The 24182-nt window shown below is 34.9% G+C and overlaps 1 protein-coding gene and 1 long non-coding RNA gene across 2 annotated transcripts in view; one reads left to right on the forward strand and one right to left on the reverse strand.

The window, feature by feature from the left end:
• Positions 1-23241, reverse strand: part of LOC145288059 (uncharacterized) — a 28823-nt gene extending 5582 nt beyond the window's left edge. The window contains exon 1 of the long non-coding RNA XR_013869254.1: positions 19080-23241. This is a non-coding gene — a long non-coding RNA (uncharacterized LOC145288059). The remainder of the gene's footprint in view (positions 1-19079) is intronic.
• On the forward strand, positions 15987-17953 carry LOC145288056 (uncharacterized). Its single transcript, XM_080136089.1, has one exon. It carries the CDS (start codon positions 16321-16323, stop codon positions 17332-17334), a length of 1014 nt encoding a protein of 337 aa, XP_079992215.1. The 5' UTR covers positions 15987-16320; the 3' UTR covers positions 17335-17953.
• Positions 23242-24182: the final 941 nt, after the last annotated feature.

Below are 24182 nucleotides of genomic sequence, written 5' to 3' on the forward strand. Positions count from 1 at the left end.
TATAAGGCTCTCTCAGACTCCCAAAGTAAAATCTGGGATACACATCACATAATAAAGAAAGTCGGACAATCATACACTCACTTAAATCCAGAAAAATATGCTTTCTCTGAGAAAGAATTGGGCAAAATGTTGAAGTAATGTATCATTAAATACTTAAAAAGCCCATTTGCATCCTTCTTGCATTTAGTTTCAAAACACAAACAGTGGAGATTTCCGACCTTGCATAGACTATCATAGGTTTAATGCAGACCACTGCCTGATCTCACACATTCATAATTTCGTGTTGAGACTAAATGGTGCAAAAATATTTTTTTAAATCGACTTTACAAAAGCATATTTTTGAATACTACTACAAGAAGATATTTTTTTTTAAATGTAGCAGGAATCGCTTACTTTTTACTTTTTGAATCTGTTTGTTTTCCCATTATATTCAGCTCAGGCTTTTCATAGATTGAATGATTAAAGTACTTTTTATTTATTATGGAAATCACTTCAGACAGGACATGAAGCCACTTTATTTAAGAAGCTAAAAAAATATATACTACTTTTAAGGTCAAAAACTTGCTGATGATAAATGTTAGAAGGAATAGATTTTGACCCAGAAAACAGCAATTCTTCTCTCTTTGTCAGAAACATCGCTCATGGAATGTGAGGACTAAAGGACAAAATAAAGGAAGCAAAAATGGACTCCCATTTCTATATGCATATATCAATGATATGCTCATCACCAGCAAAGCTGCAAAGCAGCATAAGTCTCTCCTCGAGCAACTACTCACAATTCAAACTTAGAACTAACACAGAAAAAAATATATTTTTGGCATTACACAAATTTTGGGGGTATGGAATCGATCAGAACGAAATTTCACCATTACTTAAAAAAAGGTAGAATCAGTCAGAGATTTTCTCCTATCTGAACTATCATAAATTAAATGAGCTCTCGTGTTTCATGGCAAATCTTTCGTCAATTTTACAGCCTTTAACAACATTATAAACTAAACAACATAAAAACGTTACTCTAATGAACAAGGACGTAAATGCATTCAATGAAACTAAGTCAGCATTCACTAATTTCACAAAATTATCGTACGTCATAAGTGTCTAGTTACAGATGCATTTGGTGTTGCGGTATTTACAGTGAGAGACGACAGAGTTATCTCCCTTCAATCGTATTCCCTTTTTAATACTCAGAGTTGTATTCCTTAAAAATGTCAAATCTCGAGATCTCTGAAGGCATGTTCTCGTTATAACAGCAGTAATAGAATAGAAAATCAAGAATGTAAGGAAATCCATTTCCTTTTTTCCTTGCCCAAATGAGATGCAGCATTTTCTCAAGGGAATTTTTAGCTATTTATTAAACAATCAAGCCGTTCAAACATATACTACATTTCAAATATATACATATGCTAGCAGATGTACTCGGCGTTTCCCGGTATTAAACGTAACATTAAATTTCTTTAAAAAAAAAAAATGAAGTAAAAAAACGGACAGAAACTGAGACATGTGCATGCGAGTATTATGTTTTTTCTAAACAGTTCACTTTTTGTAAGTAAAAAAAAAAATACTCAAGCTGAGATCGAAACCAAAACCTAAAGACAGTGAGTCAAGTACCATAAGTACATTAGGATAGCTTGCCATGATCTTTAAAAAGTGTTTTCAGACCTACTTATTGTTTAAAATAAGAAAACTGTCGTGTGAACAATTCGCACATGCAGTCGTGAAACCACTGACAAACAGATAAAATCCAATCACCCTAAAGACCAATTTTTTAATTTTGATCCTGTAGCAGTCCTTTTTTTTTTTTATGAAAACCGATTAAAGTTTTCCACGTGTCTGAATACCTTACATACCAAATTTTAAGTCTGTATATCAAAAATTCGTTGAGTATATAGGTTGAGAATTGTCATCACACACCCATGCACATATTCTCACTTTTATGAATACATAGATATAAGGTGTAGTTTCATAGTGTACACAAACTATGAACCACTAGTGTATACAAAGACAAGAAAATTTGACAAATACATGTCCAGAAAAAATCAGACATTAAGATTTCATTTCGGAATATGCTACAGATTTGCGTATATATATATATATATATATATATATATTCAAAGCAAGAACAACACGGTAGTCAATGCATTGTCACATACCACAATAGCAAATTTTGTAGAGAGTACGTTGAGTTGCAAACTGATTTCCACAGAACAGCCAGTCTCTGAAACACTTCGCTCAAATTGAAAAAAAATATCCAGTATCTTTCAGTAAATCATTTTACTGTTGTAATATTTCCAATGCATACATGGCATTGATTGCTCTCCAAATGTATTTTGGGGTCGTTATATAATACGTTTTATTGTATAACAATTATATTTTTAGAAAATGGGGAAAAAATAAAGCAAAGTCTCGTAAATAGAAGCAAAGAGAGCAATAATAAAAAAAAATGGGTGCAAATGAAAACTAGACCTGAAAAGTATATTAATTTAGTGTTGCAGCGGGTTGGGAGGCTGTGTGTGAAGGTGCCAATCGACATACAACTATAAAGTAGATACAAATGCAAAAAGATAATGGCAATAGCAAAAGAAAAATGACAGACACTGATATTCGTTTAAAGATGACGGATATCATATTTTATTTATGAAGTAAAACATAAGTGGTAAATTTGTAGGGACGAGATCATGATCAGTACGAGTGAGACAGGATTCATCGCTGGAAACTGATAGTTGAACGTCAGTAGGCTCTGAAACAGGCAACTAACCGACAGTGGGTACTGGAACACAGCACCTGGACATCAGTAGGCACTGGATGTCAGTGGGCACTGATACAGGTAGTTGGACGTTAATTGGCATTGGATGTCAGTGGGCACTGATACAGGTAGTTGGACGTTAATTGGCATTAGATGTCATTGGGCACTGATACAGGTAGCTAAACGTTAATTGGCACTGGATGTCAGTGGGCACTGATACAGGTAGTTGGACGTTAATTGGCATTGGATGTCAGTGGGCACTGATACAGGTAGTTGGACGTTAATTGGCACTGGATGTCAGTGGGCACTGATACAGGTAGCTGGATGTTAATTGGCACTGGATGTCAGTGGGCACTGATACAGGAAGCTGGACGTTAATTGGCACTGGATGTCAGTGGGCACTGATACAGGTAGCTGGACGTTAATTGGCACTGGATGTCAGTGGGCACTGATACAGGTAGCTGGACGTTAATTGGCACTGGATGTCAGTGGGCACTGATACAGGTAGCTGGACGTTAATTGGCACTGGATGTCAGTGGGCACTGATACAGGTAGCTGGATTTTAATTGGCACTGGATGTCAGTGGGCACTGATACAGGTAGCTGGACGTTAATTGGCACTGGATGTCAGTGGGCACTGATACAGGTAGTTGGACGTTAATTGGCATTAGATGTCATTGGGCACTGATACAGGTAGCTAAACGTTAATTGGCACTGGATGTCAGTGGGCACTGATACAGGTAGTTGGACGTTAATTGGCATTGGATGTCAGTGGGCACTGATACAGGTAGTTGGACGTTAATTGGCACTGGATGTCAGTGGGCACTGATACAGGTAGCTGGATGTTAATTGGCACTGGATGTCAGTGGGCACTGATACAGGTAGCTGGACGTTAATTGGCACTGGATGTCAGTGGGCACTGATACAGGTAGCTGGACGTTAATTGGCACTGGATGTCAGTGGGCACTGATACAGGTAGCTGGACGTTAATTGGCACTGGATGTCAGTGGGCACTGATACAGGTAGCTGGACGTTAATTGGCACTGGATGTCAGTGGGCACTGATACAGGTAGCTGGATTTTAATTGGCACTGGATGTCAGTGGGCACTGATACAGGTAGCTGGACGTTAATTGGCACTGGATGTCAGTGGGCACTGATACAGGTAGCTGGACGTTAATTGGCACTGGATGTCAGTGGGCACTGATACAGGTAGCTGGACGTTAATTGGCACTGGATGTCAGTGGGCACTGATACAGGTAGCTGGACGTTAATTGGCACTGGATGTCAGTGGGCACTGATACAGGTAGCTGGACGTTAATTGGCACTGGATGTCAGTGGGCACTGATACAGGTAGTTGGACGTTAATTGGCACTGGATGTCAGTGGGCACTGATACAGGTAGTTGGACGTTAATTGGCATTGGATGTCAGTGGGCACTGATACAGGTAGCTGGACGTTAATTGGCACTGGATGTCATTGGGCACTGATACAGGTAGCTGGACGTTAATTGGCACTGGATGTCAGTGGGCACTGATACAGGTAGCTGGACGTTAATTGGCACTGGATGTCAGTGGGCACTGATACAGGTAGCTGGACGTTAATTGGCATTGGATGTCAGTGAATGCTGGTAAAGGTGGCTGAACGTCAGTGGGCACTGGTACGGGTAGCTGGACATCAACAGGTGCTGGAAAGGGTAGCTGAACATCAACAGGCACTGGAATGGGTAGCTGCAGGAGGCCAAAGACTGCAGGAGACGCCAGAAACTCTGGGAAGCTTCAGGAGTGAGCTGGTGATCGTTGATTGTAGAGGGGAGTCTCAGAAAGCAGGCAGGCAGTAGTAGTTTGCATACAAGTAGTTTGTAGTAGTAGTAGTAGTACCTATTTACAATGCCTCCCCACGGGACAGAGTTAGACACCAGGGTCGTTTTTTAACGTGGAGAAAAGGTACAAAAATAAAAAATTGTCTCAGTCCTGAAGGATTTCTCCTCCACAGAAAGAGAACGTGAAATGGAAGTGCCACATCTGAAGAACAGATACTACACTTTGATCTTGGCCAAAAGGCTGCGAATACCCTTAAAAGGACTGTTAATACTTGATAAAGGAGAGGGATAATGACTTTAATTTTTAATTTAATTTTCTTCCAATTTATATATATAAGAAAAAATATGTCTGCTTACATTCTTATTAGTTGAAACCCGACAGAGCATTTCATATAGCTTTTTCACTGGTTGTTCGTTTTTACCATTGTCATCGGCCTAATTATTATTTATTTGCTTACAACGACTGTATAATTCCTGCATTGAAAAAAACTTCAAAAACACCTTTTATCCGTTAAACAATGCTTCAAGCAAACCACAACATACTTCTTACAACAACATTATATTGGAAAAAAAAAAAAAACTTGGACTAATGTTGCGTTACACTCAAACAAAAACAAAGAACTTCTGCATGTCAGTACAGTTGGGAAAGCAGAATCTCGGAAGGGAGTTCCAAAGTCTAGCAGTTCTGGGAAAGAAACTATTGGAGTAGAGGGCTTTCTTACACCTAGGGATCTCCACTGTGTAGGGGTGGGCTTTAGCTGCTTGTCGGAGATATTCACGTTGAGGGGGTACAAGTGCTTGTGGTCCATCAAAGTATTCACCATTAAAGTACTTGTAGAACAAGCAGAGGGATGCAACATTTCGTCGATGGGACAGAGGCTTAAGCTTAGATGACAGTTCAGGACCTATCAGGTTGGGGACTCTTTTAAACCCTGTCCAGGAGTGAGGGACAAGTAGCAGATGCACCAGCCCAAATGTAACAACAGTACTCCATACATGGGCGAATGGTGGCCTTATAGAGGTACAGGATACTTTCAGACGTAAGTAGCTTTCTAGCACGGTAGAGAGAGCCCACCTTCTTTGCAGCAGCCTTGGTAATGCTCTCAATGTATCTATTCCAGTTCATGTTCCCTGTGAACGTTAGGCCGAGGAGTTTAAAGGAAGTACTTTTGGGTAATGTGTTCTTGGCCATTGCTATTGGTGGTAGAGAAGATTTCTTGTAATTATTGAAGGAAACAATTTTAGTCTTAGCAGCATTGAATGTGACCATCCATTTTTGTCCCAATTCCACTACAGATTGGAGGTCTTCATCTAGTGTTTCTGCCATTTCCTTAGATATGTGTTCATTTGTTTTCCCCTCGTGCCTGTTATAGAGAGTGGTGTCATCAGCAAATATAGCTATCTCAGAAAAAATTTTATCAGGGAGGTCATTTATGAATATCAGGAATAATAAAGGTCCTAGGATAGACCCTTGAGGTACTTCTGCATTTATATCATATGTTTAGATGTACGACCGTCGAGGACAACCTGGATTTTTCTCTTACTTAAGAAGGATTTAATTACATTACGTATTCTTCTAGTGATCTATGGCCTAATTTTCCTTAGAAGACCATCGTGCCAAACCCTGTCAAAAGCCTTAGATATATCTCTTAGTCTGAAGACAGTGCAAGGGATATTAAATTTTAGATCTGACATCTCTGATGTGTCAGAAGGATAAAATACAGCACCTTATGAAATCACCTATAGGTACTTTCAAACACTCTGATGTCCGTTTTAAACATTTTTTTTTAATTGCATTTTCACCACAAACAAGGCACAGTGCCACTTTAGTAGGAGGAATACTATTGGGGACAATTCTAAAGTCTAGCAGTCCTAGGGAAAAAACAATTAGAGTAGAAGGCTTTCTGGCATCTAGGGATCTCTAGTGTGTAGGCGGGATTTAGCTGCTTGTTGGGTTTGTCTGGGGTATTTACATTGAGAGGATGCAAGGGTTTGAAGTTCTTTGGAGCACTGACCATAAAAATACTTGTAAAACAAGCAGGGGGATGCAATATTTCATCGATGGAACAGAGGTTGAGGCCTAGCTGACAGTATCGGACCTATTAGGTTGGTGACTGTCTTTTGAACCCTGTAGAAATAGTAGAACTCTAACCGAAATTTCAAGGAAATGATTATATACTGTTAACAAAGTTATAAGCATCTAATTTTGATGTACTCGACATCATTATAATTTAAACGTAATTTCGATTTCAACTATTCAAGGATTTACTAATTTGTTTGATGTAAAGTATATTAAAAGAGTTTTTCAACCATGAACAAGACTATAACTTTATTCCGGGTTAGATTAACTCAGAATATCAATTTCAATCATACACAAAAAAAGTTAAAAGGTAGATATTATTCTAGTGCTAATGGCACAGTTGAGCAGTTATACATACAACTAAAAGCATTGCTAGTATTAGAAGTATTAGAATAAGAAGAATTGGATTGAAATCTCCCAATCCTTCCACTATTGATCAGAAACATCCTAAACGAAGACATTTGTTTTATACCAGTAGAAGGAATTTCGAGCAGAACTCTTTATAGCAAATTACTTAGGACCTCTATCCAGTCATGGCTGAAGGAACAAGAGCATGCTACCCCCCGTGAAGTAAATAAAGGGTTCCGCTCGAAATTCCATTTAAATTCTCGAGTTCGATAGAAACATTATTGAGTTCAACAAGATACATCTGAAGAAGGTTGGAGGTTACATCGACTGAAATGTGAAAATCACACTCCAGACGAAAACAGTAGTCCACTGAATTTAAATAATACGAGTTTCAAAAGGTATCCATTACAGTATTGTTTAGTATTGCGACTAACAAGTCTGAAAAATTATGTTATTGCTGCGTATTTAGTCATATACTCTTCAGATGTTTACCTTAAAAAACTTATAAAAACACCATTTTAAACAGCTTACATGGTTCACGTAAGTTGTTCAAAAACCAACTTAGAAATAACCAACTGAGAAAACTCGATATCTGGAGCTTGGAGAATTATTATACTACAATATATATATATATATATATATATATATATATATATATATATATATATATATTAGTAATGGGACGATTGCAATATTTTTTCCTGATTCCGATGCAATTACCAATTCTGTACTAAATTCCCGAATCCGATACAATTACCGATTCAGATTCAGATTCTTTATAAATCTCTAAATATTTAACTATAAAATAGTTATTTTATTCTGATTACCGTAAAAACACATCTTAAATGTGCATAGATTTTCTTAAACATAAAAACACACTTGTGAGGAGGAGGGGGGGGGGGGTGATCTATAGATTTTAGTTTTATTGGAAGTTTAAAGCAATAAAAATTTATTATTTTATTATTACTACTAACACTTGAATATTTTGTTTTAAACAAAATCAAATAAAAAAAATAATTCAATGAATTGTTTTAGACACAACTTTTTCCGATACTCCAAAAAGTTCTGATTTTTTTGATTCCCAATTCTGATTAATTGTTCCAACACTAATATATATATATATATATATATATATATACTAGATTACCTGTTCGGTCTTTAAAAATAGGTCAAAGTGTTATAGAGTAGGTATTTAAACTGGTCGGTGCTAATAAAAATGACAGATCATTCTAAATCTATATTTATAAAGCTTTTAATACATGAGAACCAATATTAAAGCAAAGCACTTTTATTCATGCTCTTTCTTGTATACCTTCTCTGAGAGATATATAGCTTGACATCATCACAACGTTTAGCTCTGCTTAGCACAACATATAGTTGACCATGCTGAAATATTGACTTCTCCAAGTAAATTACAACTTTTTCTAATATATGTCCCATTGATTTGTGTATTGTCATGGCAAAGGCGGGCTGCATTGGAAACTGAACACTTTGAACTAGAACATTATCCCCTTCAGATTAAAATAACTTCAATCCTAGGAATGCGGACAATCTCTCTATGAAATTTTGATGCAATGATTACAGCAACAATTAAGTTATCATAAAGCTCTTCAACAATCAATCTTGTGCCATTACATAGACGTGGAGGATTAATGTTTCTCATGCACATTACTAGTGATTCTTTCGTTTTGTTCAAGCTTATGCGGCAGTAATCCTGACAATTCAAGAGAATCAAGAAATTTGTAGCAAATGGATTTGCAACAAACACAAGCAGGAGCGAATTCTTGCAGCTGGAGATTTTGAAATACATTTCCATTCTGGCATGTCCAATCAGAAGCCAGCTCACAGTCATGTAACCAAGTTTATAAAAGGTGAAGCCAGCAACACAGTCTCTTTTTTCTCCTCAGATCTGGGACTGACAATAACTCAACGTGGAACGGACCTATCACCCCCAACTTCTCTCTTGGGACTCAACCAAATTCACCTGGCCTTCGGGTTCAGAGTTCAACTAAGACATGAATACAAACAAGCCAACATGACTATCTCCACACACGGACCTCCATGCGGTATGTACACACTCTTTTTCTCATACTACAGGATTGTCTCAAATCTTTCATGACACATGTCTCCGCAACTACTATAGAAACAGTGCATGTGAACACTGTTCTCCTTCAACAAGCCTGTCTAATCTTTAATCTACGTTTTTACAGAGAAACTCTTTCCACAACAAACCCATTTTCTTATTCTTACTAATGAAGATAACCAATAAAGTTGTTTATTAAATGTTAGAATGCAATTTCATGTCCTTTTATTATACAAATTCTACAGGGAGATGAGTAGCATCTGTACCCAAGCAGACTGAATTAAATGATGCATAATTCTTTGATTCATAAATTCCATGACTAACAGAAAACAATTAAACAAAAAAACATATAAAAGTTGGGTAGAGGTAGGTTCAACTGCTTGCTCTCTGAAATAGAGATTAGAAGAATGTTCATATATGTATAAATGGTATATTTTGCCGTCTGAAGAGTGGCTATTTTGAAATATTTTTGAATCATATAATGTTTGAAATTGCCTGAATGGTCACAAAACAATTGTAATAAATATGAAAATACACAATATGATGCTATCATTTTTTATTTTTATTTTCTTGATTTTGTGAAAATATTATATATATATATATATATATATATATATATATATATATATATATAAGTCACTGTGTGTGTGTGTGTGTGAGTTCCTTCTTTATAAGTTCCGAAACGGCTGAGCCTATCTTTTGCAAATTTCACGCAAAGGTAATATATATGTCTGGTAGTGTTCTTAAATATGTTTTGTACAGAAATTTATCCGATAAGTATCGAAAATTAAAAAAAAATTCGATCTTAAAAATAGTTTCTTCTGTTATAGATGAAAAAATGTTTACAGAGAAATATTTTACATTATACCGGTGTAACAAAATATTCTCCTGTAAAAATTCTTCACTTTTTATCTATAAGAGAAAAAAGACTATTTTTAAGATCGTAAGCCCAAATATCAGCTGACGTGCTATTATAAACACAGACAGAATTTGATGAATGACATTATCATTATTTTTATTTATTTATTTTTTTTTTTTCGAATTAGTCCACCGGGCAAATTATTCCACTTAATATATAATATTCAACAGAGGATTGATTCTATAATAATACATACGCAATCTGCAAATATTAAAATATCATGTTTAAGCATATTGTATGATCGGGCAAGTACATATATACATATAAATTCAAAAAAATGTTCAAGTTTACAAATTGAATAATTCTGTAAAATAAAAGCGATTATAAATATTAATACTAATACAGTAGAACCCCGGAATACGGCATTAATAACTAGCAACAAAATACAGTAGAGTATATAATATACATTTATATCATCAAATAACATTATGATGATGATGATTGCAACGTCTTGTCAGACGAGTGCCACTCCCTCAGACATTTAAAATCCATGAGCCTAAATGTCTGAGGGAGTATCTATACAAATATGATGTTACAGAGTCTTAGCTTTGTACGACAGCTAAGTCTCTCTCTCGGTTCAAAATGTTGAGATCCAGCAACAAGCAAGAGCAAGATAGCCAGCAACAAATTAAACTGCAGACCAGCTTAATGCGGGTACTGGTCTTCCGCTTTATGGTTTTTTAAATCAGAGATTTGCTTCTCCTAGAAATGTTGCCTTCACCACGGCTTACGGGAGCCCTCTCTACCCCAAAAAATAACATTATAGATAACACTGTACGGGGGGGGGATACCTTAACCAGGGGCCGGAAAACATTTTATTTCACAACGTAACCTGAAAAAAAACATATCCTAGGGCCACTATATCTCGGGGTTCTACTGTATTTACAGGACAATTCTAACCAGATGAAAAAGCTCAGTATTCAAGATAGAGCATTGATATAAGATTTTTTGCCTTTAAGTTTTTAGCATAATTCATTTTAATTTTTCTCAGTTCATGGGAGTGAACAGGATTTTTCTCTCTTGTTGTAAGGCAAATAATAACTGTTTCACTGATAATCTTTTCCAGTTGAAAATCTTCTACCACAATTTTAGAATGTCATCTTCACATTTGGAATTGGCTCATGATTACCGATCAGCCACTTGTAAATGAAATAGTTCAATAGTAAATGTAATAGCATTTACTATTGGACTATTTCATTTGCATCTCTACATCTAACCAATTAACATTTTCTTTGGATTGTACTGCTTTTTTTCAAAGTTTTATTCATCGATTTTGTATTTCATTTGGAATATCCTTTTAACCTATACAATTCTGCATTGTTATTAATTTTTATACAAATATAATTTCTCTCATAATTTGTACTTTTCAATTTATGTGCTAAACAGCAAAATTATAGCTTGCCTATGAATATTATTTTGTTAACTACTTTCCTCTGTAGATAAGTGCCATTCTTTGAAACTCCATGGAATAAGGAAACTTAACTTTTCAACTTGTATTTCTTATCAAATAATAAATTGTTGTAAATTCTAATTTAAACAGTTTAAATTGAATTTCTCATATATATATATATATATATATTACACAGAATCCTAGCGTGGATGAAACGCAGAATATTTTGTGTAGCTTAAGTGCCATATATATTTTATAACTTACTACTTAGCTCTACCTACCTATTGAGCACTGTTGAAGTAAATACGCATAAATTTATACTTTAGTTTACGCATAAATTTATACTTTCGTATATTAATTTACGTGATTAAATGAAGTAGTCATATATCTATATATATATATATATATATATATATATATATATATATATGTATTAGTGTTGGGACATCTAATTGAATCAGAATCAGAACTTTTTGGGGTATCGGAACCGGTATTGAAATCAGAAAAATTTGTGCCTATTTTTTTAAACGATTCCTTTAATTATCTGTTTTTATTTGATTTTATTTGAACAAAATCTTCCACTGCTGGTAGTAAAACTAAAATCTATAGATCACCCCCCCACCCCCACCCCACACACACACAAGCGTGTTTTTACACTTGAGAAAATATATACATATTTAAGATGTGTTTTTATGGTAATCAGGAAAAATAATAACAATTTTATAGTTAAATATTTGGTGACTTATACAGAATCTGAATCAGTAATTGTATCAGAATCAGGAATTTATCATGGAATCTGTAATTGTATCGGAATCAGAAAACATATTGAAATTGTTTCATCACTATTATATATTCAGGAAAAAAGTTGTATTTTCTATGGACGATAATAGAAATAAACCATTGTCTGTTAAATACTGCAGTTTTTTTGAAGTAATAGATGGTGCAGAAAAAATACTTTACCATATGTAAAGCAAGCAATGTTGAAACTAACACTGGATCGTTTAAAACCAGTTTTTGTACAACATATAAAGACGTGTTGTCAAACTGCTATCCAGCCTCGTTCGCATGCAGCACACTCACAGATACAATGCACAACACCCTCAAGTTTGAGACGTATACAGTTATTACTCCTTATTTCCAGCAGTTGCATGTTTCAGCCACAGGTGGTGATATAGAATTTCTATTTACGTTTGCCTCTCTCTCGGTCTCTTACACTTGGAACACCAAACTGAGCGGACATGTTAAAAACACACTCCTACTGACTTTCTTTAAGCATGTCTTGTACTCGTTTCTCATAATAAATTCACACAGCGTGTAAGTTGTGCAGTTAGTGAGCGTTGTTTATTTGTTGTTCATTTATAAATGTTACTTTTCCGACATGGTAGACAACATTCAGCAACTCTACTGTTGGGATTTCCCCAACTATATATGGTAACAAAATACTGTGACGTCAACAAGAAGAAAGGAACACGAACACAAATGAAAAATGTTATAAAAAACTTGTATTTATAGGAAAGAATGTAGAAAGAATTTTTCTCTTGCAAAAACAGTCGTGTTTTGCAGAACTTATCTGTAGGATTCGTCCTGTTAATGATGTATGTTTCCTGTGGAATTTTGGCCAGATTGAGGAAAAAAAAGGAAGCCTTGAGTTTTTCTGTGCTGCAGATGCTGTCAAAAATCCTTACACATGTCTGGTATTGAATGATAGAAAGAACTTACAGACACATGTTGCCCTTGAGGCCCCAATAAGCAAACAAGGTAAAAATAATTCATAAAAACCGCTCTCATGGTGTTGATGAGAATCTAAAAGGAAAGCCTGTGATTGGTTGTTTTTTCATCCAATCACAGTGCATACTGTTAGTGACTCCTTAATAATTCCAATACTACTACAAAATCCAAACAGCAGAATATAGTCCAACCAACAAAACCTATGCCAGTTACTTTGTGTCATTCCATTTGCTATTGACATCATATTTCCTTTATGTTTAAATATATATTGAATATATTTCAGGAGGAAAGCCCGTGTCAAGATTGCGTTTGAAATGCTATCAGTTCAACTATGTTAACAAAAATGATAATGCATATGTGTAAAGAAAAAAAATCTACACTACAATTAGCCAATCAGCATGTTAGGTATGAAAGCAAAATTGGGTTTGTATTACTGTACACATAGATTCGAAAAAGTTGTCAAAAAACAAATATAGAACAAATAAATGTTATCAAAGGCAAGATAAGTTACTTTTCTACCAAACTGGATATATTTTTTGTGTTTTTATTCAGTGTAACATGTTTATTCAGCTCGAAAAACATGCAGTGTTTACCGATGTATTGGAAAATTCAAAATGGCAGCCGACTCTCTCTCGGAGAGGGTACGTTTGGGAAAAGGTATTATAAATAATAAACTAGACAAAATACTGTTAGAAAACAACCGAATATATGTCAACTTATGTCACGGTAACATATATTGAGCGAATTTCTAACAGTATTTTGTCTAGTTTATTATTTATAATACCTTTTCCCAAACGTACCCTCTCCGAGAGTCGGCTGCCATTTTGAATTTTCCAATACATCGGTAAACACTGCATGTTTTTCGAGCTGAATAAACATGTTACACTGAATAAAAACACAAAAAATATATCCAGTTAGGTAGAAAAGTAACTTATCTTGCCTTTGATAACATTTATTTGTTCTATATTTGTTTTTTGACAACTTTTTCGAATCTATGTGTACAGTAATACAAACCCACAAAATTCTTCTAGAACGTTTGTGTAATCTAATTTATAAAAGGCTATATGTCTGCCTCCATATTTTCAAACTCTATCTCCTCCGAAACAAAAAGTCGCAGAGCAGCGCTAGGGGCCTCAAATGATTGGATTTTTTCTGGACTGTTCTTTTATGGGTCTTTAGCCAGTTAAAATAGTTTTTAAGGGGTCAAAAATGGGTGAAAATTGAAAAAAATCCTCATACATTTTGTACATTCATCTTAGTTTATTTGTAATCAGTTCATATTCGTGTCACATTGGTACAGTGGTAACGTCACCAGCTTTAAATGCTACAAGTTTCCGCTTCAATTCTAACTGATGGTACCCAAATACTTTATTTTTACTTTTGAAATCACAACTCTATAGTAATAATATACACGAATTAAAATATATTCAAGCGTATTTTATGGCAGGACAAAGCCCCCCCCCCCCTATTAGTCTAATATATAAAAGCTGAGAGAATCAAATGATGGACTAGATTGTCACCAATGCATCGTGACTCCACGTCAAAACAATTCATTCATTTCCTACCAACAAATTTGCACACCTTTAATTCCAGCTAAAATCTCAGAAATACTACCTGTTATATTTGCCACATGTGTAAAACTCAAACAAACACCAAGCATTAGCATTGCACACATTAACCAGCCACATGAAAGGAACAAAAATATTCACCATCATCAACTTGATTCGTTGACACCCTCTGCACATACATGCAAGCGGACAGTTCAGCAACACAACTAAACTGCTACCTTTCATTAACTCACATATATATCCAACTCTTCAGCAAACTTTTTTTTACATGAAGCGAGTTGGAGAGATATTTCACTCACATAGAAACTCATACTTACACATATCGCATTCAAACATTCTCAAATGTATCTTTCAATAAATTTTTTATTTTAACTATTGTAATTTATTTATCGTGATCGCTTGCTTTCAAACTTTTTATATCACTGTTACATTTATTGGATGGGTTTCGTTTGTTTAATTTTCGATCTTTGAGCGATTATCGGTACTTACTAGATGACAGTCTAATGTCAGCCATTTTTCTTGTTCTAACTTAGGACTCGACACATTCAAAATAAACGCTGTAAAATAAGTTAAAACACACAAGAAAAACTTATCCAGATAGGTAGAAGAGTAATTTATCTCGACTTTGATGACATTTATTTATCATATATTTGTTTTTGTTTTACCACTTATTTTGTTTTGTTCAAAATTTTTTTTTTTTTTTTTTTTTTTCATTAACACCGCTCTCCGCCCACGTCAAATATGCGATTTTAGATTTTAGGCCGCCATAACACAGTGGGTAACTTCAGTTTTAAACACAATTTTAAATAAGAGAGGTTTTTTTTTTTTATTGGTACTTCTGCAGTTTACGGAGCATGCTATTTTTTTTTTTTTAATAAGATTTTTATTTATTTATTTTTTTTTTCAAGTTTTCATTTTTAGATTTTTATGGTATCTTTTGTTTATTAAATTGTTACGTGAAAGTACAGAATAGTTAACAAAGCCCCACACATTTTTAGAATGTGTTTCAATGAAACACTGTTTCATCACATTTATTTCAGCACAGTGGGTGCCACACTGCCACAGTCCGTGAAGTATCGCTTTTTTTTTTATGTATTGTTGTCGTTGACTTGGATGCATTTTCTTTGGTGCTTTTTTTTTTTTTTTTTTTTTTTTTTTTAGAAACTGAAAATATTTTTTATTTAAAAATAGATTTTAATAATTAAACGAAATTATCCATTATTACATTGAAGAAAAAAAAATGGAAAATCATTTCATTGAATACTACAAATGTTAATTTAATTACGTGTCATTTTTATTTATTTATTTTTCGATTTAATTATTAAATTTATGATTGGTAGAAGAAAACTTGTCTAAGTTTATCGAGTTTTTTTTGGTTATGAAAATCAACGTTACCCTTTGTTGATGGTGGGTAAGTAATCAAACAGTATCCCCTACCGGAATAGACATAACAAATCGAATACACATCCCCCACCCCACCTCTGGGGCTAAGAGAAGGTTTTGTTTATTTGTTCTTCACGCCTAACAACTCTTTCTTTTTGTTGAGATCTCCGGTTAGCCAAGACGAAAACAACATCTTCTCTCCCTTACAACAACAATAACGGACTACACCGCCGCTGCCGCCGTCGCTACCGATCTTTACGATGGCCATGGACTTGAAGAAGATGAGTGCCGTCCATTTGTACTTGACGACTTGTCGTTACGTTTTACAGGCCGAAGAGTACGTGGCCGAACTGTACGGCCTTCTCTCTTACCTTCGTCAGGTCCTGTCCTGTTGTGTTTGCGGACATTTACTTCGCCGACCGCTCGGCATGAAACCAAATGTTTGCCAGCATTTCGTATGCACCGAATGCAGCGGCAATAAAATGAAATTGAAACCTTCTTGTAGCTGGTGTAAAGATACGTCCGAATTTGTCGAAAATACCCAAATAACCATATTGGTCCACTGCTTTAAAAAACTTTGCGAATATCTTTACAGTTCGAGGTTGGTCCACGACTTGATTCAATCGAACGGAGAGACAAATGGATTGGTACTTTTAGTCCAAGAGGCTATCGCTTATGATGACAATTATTCCGCTTCTATGGAAGGAAAACTCTCTGTGTTACCTTATATGGAATTACTCCCCTCCCAGACGAAACAACCGTCTGGAAATAACACCTTTAATAACAAGCTTTCCCAACAACCAACTTCGTCTAATAACAATAGTCCCCCCTTTATGTCCCGGACATCCGTGCCATTGTTTTCAACTAAAATTAAAAATACTAACGATGAAATGGAAACTACAAGCAAAAATGACACAGAAAAGCAAAGTTATTTTATTTCGTCAAGGAACCCTAACAAAAGTGTCAGCAATACGAATCAACAAAAAAGAAGCACCATCGTCCAGAGTGGAAATGTCCGAGAAAAATGCGCCCCAATAGAAAGACGGAAACGATCTCTATGGAACAGCCGCGGTGAATTGGCGTGTCTGGAACCGGGACGACACGAGGAAGATGATGACGACGACGATGATAAGGGCAAAAATAGTATTGAATTAAAAAATAAACAGACTCCGGCTGTCCGCACTTCAGGAAATTTGTTTCTAAATACAGACACATCGGATTATTCGAGGAGTAAAAAAATAAAACTCAATGTGAAAGAATCGGTTGATCAATAAGTCGTAGTTGTTTAAAAAGTTCAACACGAAGAGAAATTCGTTAATTTATTTAGTTTGTGTTATTTGGGGTGATTTGAATTTAACTCACTGTTACTTCAAGCTCAACTAAGTCCATTTAAATTGATCAAAACCGTTAAAAAAAAAAAAAAAAAAAAAAAAATTGCGGTCGCAGCAAAGTCTACAACTACGCACAATAAAGTAAAATATCTGTTTTTGCCACTTGAAACTTTTTAGCATCGCCGAAACAGCAGAAAAATAAACTCAAAATAAAATGTACTTTTAAAAACACAAAATATCAACAAGAATGATAAGCAGTCTTTCAGTTTCTACCCCCCCTACATACTCACAAAAATTGCCCCATAAAAACTTTTGTTCGAGGAAAAAATAAAATTCATCATTCATTAAAAAAAACTGCACATTACTATTGAATATCTTGTTTAGAAAACAATTAACGGAAAAAGATTTAAAAAAAAAAAAAAAAAAAAATTGCGCGGAGAAAACTTATTTTTCTCCAAATTCTGCGAATTTTTATTTATTTTTTTCTTTTAAGGGAATTAATTTCATTTACACCGTTTATAAAGTCAGTGTTGATTTCATAGCGAAATGGATCCCCCCCCCCCCCCAAAAAAAAAGTCAAACGCGGGTAGCGTAATTTAGTACGTACGGAGTCTGTTCCTAGTATGCACGTAAAGATTCGATGGACAGAAACTTTTTTTCTTTGCAAAGAATTTAACAAGAACTGATTGTTTTTCTTTTTTACACAAGAGGGTTATTTTTTGTTCAATTAAGGTTTCGGTATCTGAATCGGTTCGAGTAAATCTGGTTGGTTTTACAATACACATAAATACGAAAAAAAATGGTAAAAAATTCATTTATATAACAAATGTTATCAAAGGAAAGATGACTTACTCTTTTACATACATGGAAAAGTATTTAGTGGTTTTACTCACTTTAAAACGTTTATTCGGTTGAAAAAAAAAAACGGTACTCGTGCACTTATTGATCCGTGCTGAAATAACGTTTTTAAAAAGACATTCTTAACATGGCGAGGGGAGGGTGTTTTGTACCTATTATATACAATTTAAAAAAAAGAAAAAAGATAAAACTTAAACTTGGAAATACGATTTAAGTTAGCACCAAAAAATCTGCGGTGTCGAGCGTTAGGTGAGAACAAGAGAAATATCCGAATTAGCACCTAAATATTTGGAGCTTGGATAATGACGTATAAATTAGAAAAACTCACAAAATACTGTTGGAAACTCGCTCAATATTGTTACGGTAACATTTGGTGGGTTTTATTTTTAAGTCATTTTCTAGACTTCAAATATTTAGGTGTCAAGTTGTGGACACTTTTCTTGTTCTCACGAAACGCTGGGCAATGTTTTTCAAACCGAAACATTTTAAAGTTAATAAAACCGTGGCCTTCGTTAAGACGGTCTTGATAAAACCCCCTGAACTTATTCAGATATACGAGTAACTTATCTTGCCTTTTCTAACATTTTGTTATATATTTGAATTTTTAACCATTTTTTCGAATCTCTACATTGTAAAACAAACTTTATGTTTATTTGGCGGACCTCTATGAGAGTGCCCCCTCTAAAAAAAAAAAAGAAGTTTTTGTTATAACTTTTTTCCGACGATTATCATAGGTTAACTATCATCAGTTGAAAAAATTGATTAAAAAAAATGACTTTTAAAAAGTGTGTATGAGGGGGAGCACTTTCTCGTTATAACGTTCTACTTACTTGCTCCTTCGGGTCAAGATCAAAGTGTAGTATCTGTTCAGATGCTGCATTTCCATTTCTTCTCTTTCGGTGGAGGAGGAGCAGTCCTTCACGACTGAGACAATATTTTTTTTTATTTTTGTACCTTTTCTCCACGTTAACAAACGACCCTGGTGTCTCTGTCCCGTGGGGAGGTATTGTAAATAGGTACTTACTTGCTCGCTGACTTTCCGTACATCACTTTATCGATGTGTCACGTGATTCGTCACGGTGAGATTTCCTTAAATTCTCTTACAACAAACTGTAAAAATAAATAAAAATGTCCCCCTACTGATCCCGAAATATATTTTAAGCGGTTTTTTTTTTTTTTTTAATGTGGAATCAGTAAGCCGTCTTATTTTTTATTAATTATCAAAGTTACATAGACATGAGAACTACGTACACACAGAATCTGACCAGTCACCTGATACGTCGGTAAAACGATGTCAATTCTTTCTGCTAATATGATAGTTAATTTTGTAATTTATGACAATCGGAAAAAAGGTGAAAAAAAAAAAAAAAAAAAAAAAACGCATTTGGGGGGGGGCACTCTCATACAGGTCAGCCTTTTAATTTTTATTTTTTTCTTTAAGCTTCTTTGTTAAACTTTATTGATGAAGATGATAGTGTAGAGTTAACAAGAGGTTGGGAGGGGCAAATATACAATAGCTAACTCTTACCAAACAATATAAAATTTAATTGGTTAAATTGAAAATTCCCATGTAATGGAAGCCAAATCTGAAGTTAGATATTTCAATCAGTGTTAAGGAGAAAAACATCCCCAATATCTTTTTGGCCAGCTCGCTTTTGGCGGACTTTTTTGTACCTATGCTAAAATACGGCCTGTGCTATCCCCCCCACCCCCTCCTCTTATGTTGAATGGGTTTCTAGACAAGAACTTTATTTCGGCAAAGTCCGTGTTCTGCATAAGTAGCGATTTATTTTTAGTTTTAAATCGTTAAGATATAAATAAGTACGTGCGATTTAATGGTGACCCTTGGAGGCTGCATGGTTATGAAAGCCGGCTTAACATTTTTTTTTTTTTTAATTTTTGTGTGGGGGGGGGGCAGCAATTTTTTAGTATATATTTTTTTCTAATTACACATGCACTTCCATTTCTCGTTCTCTTTCAGTGGAGGAGAAATCCTTCACGATTGAGACAATTTTTATTTTTGTACCTTTTCTCCACGTTAAAAAACGACCCTGGTGTCTAACTCTGTCCCGTGGGGAGGCATAGTAAATAGGTACACAATTGGATTAGTTTTTTTTATTTTGTGTGTTTTAACATATTAAACGTTTATCTACTTTGAAACCCAAGTACTTCAGCTGCACTTTTTATTTTGAAACGAATCCAGACAATACACACAATTAACAATTTTTTTTTTTTTTTTTTTTACCACTTTTTCGTTCAAGTAACATACTCAAATTCGACATTTTTATATAAAATTAATTTCCTATTTGTATTTAAGTCTTCAGGTTTACCTGAAGACTTTTAAATACAAAAATGTCTAAAACTTGTGGAAATTGCAATTCGCTCTTGTTGTCCTGCCAGATTACTATTTTTTTTTTTTTCTAGCGTGTTTGGATACATTATTACAATCACCCCATGCAGCAAAATTTTTTTTTTAAATGAGTATATTTGTTAGACATATTTGATACTTGTGCAAATACTATTTTTTTTTTGGGGGGGGGGTAATTTCAGCTGTAAAGTAGAGGTTATAAAGTTTTCAACAATGGTTTGTGGCAACCTGTAGCGTAGGTAAAAAAAAATAATAGAGAGTATAACCTTTTCCGTCTGTTAATGTTAGAATTAACATGCCTCGGTGCAAATCCAAGATTAATTAAACTCCCTTAAGTCTGTTCATCTGACTTTTTATTGCCAAGTTAACTAATCGAAGGAGGCGAACATAGCAACAACTATAAAGCATAAAGTCAACATTCTCTCAAATATTTTTTGCTTCCACTCTTTGTGAGGGTCGCAGGTAAGTAAAGCCTGTTTTGTTGTGCATCTTATTTTAAAAAAAAATTTTTTTTGTTCTGATACACTCCCACTCAACGAAAAACAAAATCAAGTTCTTGTATTATATATTGGCGTCATTCTTGATGGCTAGAGCAACTATTATAAAACCACTCCTCTTCATTTGGTGGGGCCGCACTGAGCGTAACGCATCTAAAATGAAACCAGTGGTTGCAACAGATCATGGCCAATCACTCATCTGCCTGTTTCAAAATGGACCCCTCCTCCTCAAGTAGTGTCCAACCAAGAAATTCCTTCATTTGGTTCTTTGTAACAAGGTTCAGAATCATCCACTTCTCGTTCATGTTCTTCATGTAGTTCCAGCAGATACAGATGCTTAAGAGACTATATTCTCACTCCCAGCATAACTGCAGAGTGTGCCATTCCATCATCTCCTGGAAACAACTTCTCTACTCTTCCCAATGCCCAAAAGGTCTAGATTTGTTGGGGTTTTATCGTAACAATATCTCCAATCTAATTGGATATAGATCTTTTTTGCATTCATGAAGAGGGAGCAAGTAATCTTCGTACCATATTCGTTTGAACTTCCTGAGCAGATCATCAGGATTTCTCAAGGAGTCCAACAATACCTGTGATAAAGGCAGTTAACCCTTGCTAATTGAGATCTCCAATCTAAAGTCCAGGATTTTGCTTTTAAGTGTAATTACCTCCAGACGCTCAAACTCAGATATATTAAAGGTCTGTTGTTCACTGCGCATTACATCTGAGATGGCTGCTCCAGTTGACTGTAAATGGATCTTCCAATGGTTTTGTAGAGGCATCCCTTCAAAGTCTTTATAATTTGTTCCCAGACTCCTCCATACAAAGCAGAATGAAGAGGAATAAACTTTATATTGTGACCAGATTTCTTCTTTTTAATTTCTCAAGTGGAGGTTTGATGTAGTATACTAACCCTGGCAAGAAATGATTTTGCATTGTTGCTATAGATATGAAAAGGTAAGCCCCACATATTGGAAAACCTAATGAAGGCCAGTAGAAATGCATAAACTGTCACGTCCTTGATCACTTCTAGATTTACTGTCCTAATTTCTAGACCCGTAAATGCTAGAATATAAACCTTGTTGATTCAGATTGTAAACCCACAAATGTTTAATATGGCGCATTCCCATATATAAGAATGGTTTCACTAGATTTACTCTGTTTAAGAATATCTGCCATCTTAGTTGAAAGGTACTGAGTTGAATTTTTGACAAATGTAACAGTCCTTCAGCAGTCTTTTCACAGCTTGTCTGCCTTGGAGTAGACAAAACTGATCTTCTGGTCCTACTAAGGGAAGCCAACACTTCTAAGTGTTTAGCTCTCTCATGTTGATCTTTCAAAATCAAGTCAGCCAAGGGATGATTCTTAAGTAATACAGGGTTCAAAATTTCATGATGAGTTACATTTTTCTAGATCCGGTCCCTGGAGCGGAGCATGTCGGACTTGTCCAGGAACAGGTTCAGTTGACTCGCACGGTTCAGGATGGGTTTGCCATATGGATTATGTAGAAATTTCAGCTCTAGGAATTCTTGCTGCTGCATCATCCTAAACAAGTAGTTGGAAGCAGCCTGTTTATAGTCCACTTGTTTGCCTTTTGATTTATATATAAACTAGTTGTATGCGTCCGGCGTTTCCCAGTTGAAAGATTGTCGGGCAGGTTTATTCACATACTATTTAAGATACACTGAATATCCTAACTTGTTAGAAAATGTAACCATGTTGGATTCAGGGAAGCATAAAACTCATCAATCTTTGTCTTTGAAAATCAAAAGCAAAGTAACTTTCATAGTTTAAACAAGGAAATAACTATCATAGCTTAAATAAATAAGCTTGCTTGTGCTTTTAAATGCACCTCTTAGCAGCTATTAATAATTAAAAATAGATTAAATAAATTACAGTAGAACCCTAGGATACAACATTACAAATTAGTAACAAAATACAGTACAATATATAATGCATATGTATATAATCAAATAACATAAATAACACCGTAATACAGGGTAAATATCATAACTAGGGGTCGGAAAAACATTGTAACCTGAACAAAACGTATTCTAGGGTCACCATATCCCAGGGTTCTACTGTAACTTTAAATATTTCTAAATAGAACAATTAAAACGATTCTATTACAACAAATAATTTATAACATTGAGCTAATTATTAAAATGGGTTTTCTTTAATGGTACATGCAAATGTGGTTATTCATTGAATATAGATTTCTTTTGAATTTTTATATATATATATATATATATATATATATATATACACACACACACACACAAATCATGCTGGAATAAGTGTATACCTTTTTGTTTATATTAAATTGTGAACAAACACAGATATATGACTTCTTTATAACAGATTCAAATACCCGGAAAATCATGTAGAAGTTTGGAAGGGGAAAATCTGTTGAAGGAAGGGTGTGTTCAAAATAGATTTCACCACAGGCATACAACAAGTTGGTGCAAATTATCTGTTGATTGTCTGTATTAAGGCATCAAGTGCACTATCAGGCCAAAAAGTTTCATCAGACAACCAGCTCAATCTAGAACATCAAATGGAGAAATCCTCTTTAAATTTAGCCATCGTCAGGTCTCGAGTCATTAGGATTTTGACTGTAAGGCGCATATTTATATTTGATGTGCATGTTGTAAGTTGCTAGTATTGCTTCTTCTATTCGTGCCACATTCTTGAGGCATTTTTTTTGTGAAAATGCTCTTGTTGCTTGTTTGGTCATTAACCAAGTTAGAACTATTTGGACGTCTATAGCTAGATACAAATTTTCAAACTTCACTCCTTTGTTGGCCATTAAAATATTATCAAGAAATTTGATTGCGAAAAAGGCAACCAATAGTTCAAGTGTTGTCAAGGTTTTAGGCTTTAGAGGTGCCACCTTTGCCTTAGCATATAAGAAATTATGTAAGTGTCTGCCTCTCTGGGCGTCTGCTGTGTACTCTTCTAATTCTTGGGCATGCGTGATTCACGTGTGAACGTAATTTCACGTTATGCCCCCCCTCCCCGCTTCGTATTTAAAGCGGCAGAATACTGCATGGGAGGGTTTCTTTTTT

Source organism: Euprymna scolopes, chromosome 11, assembly GCF_053919585.1.
Source record: "Euprymna scolopes isolate OS-2025 chromosome 11, ASM5391958v1, whole genome shotgun sequence".
NCBI lineage: Eukaryota > Metazoa > Mollusca > Cephalopoda > Sepiida > Sepiolidae > Euprymna > Euprymna scolopes.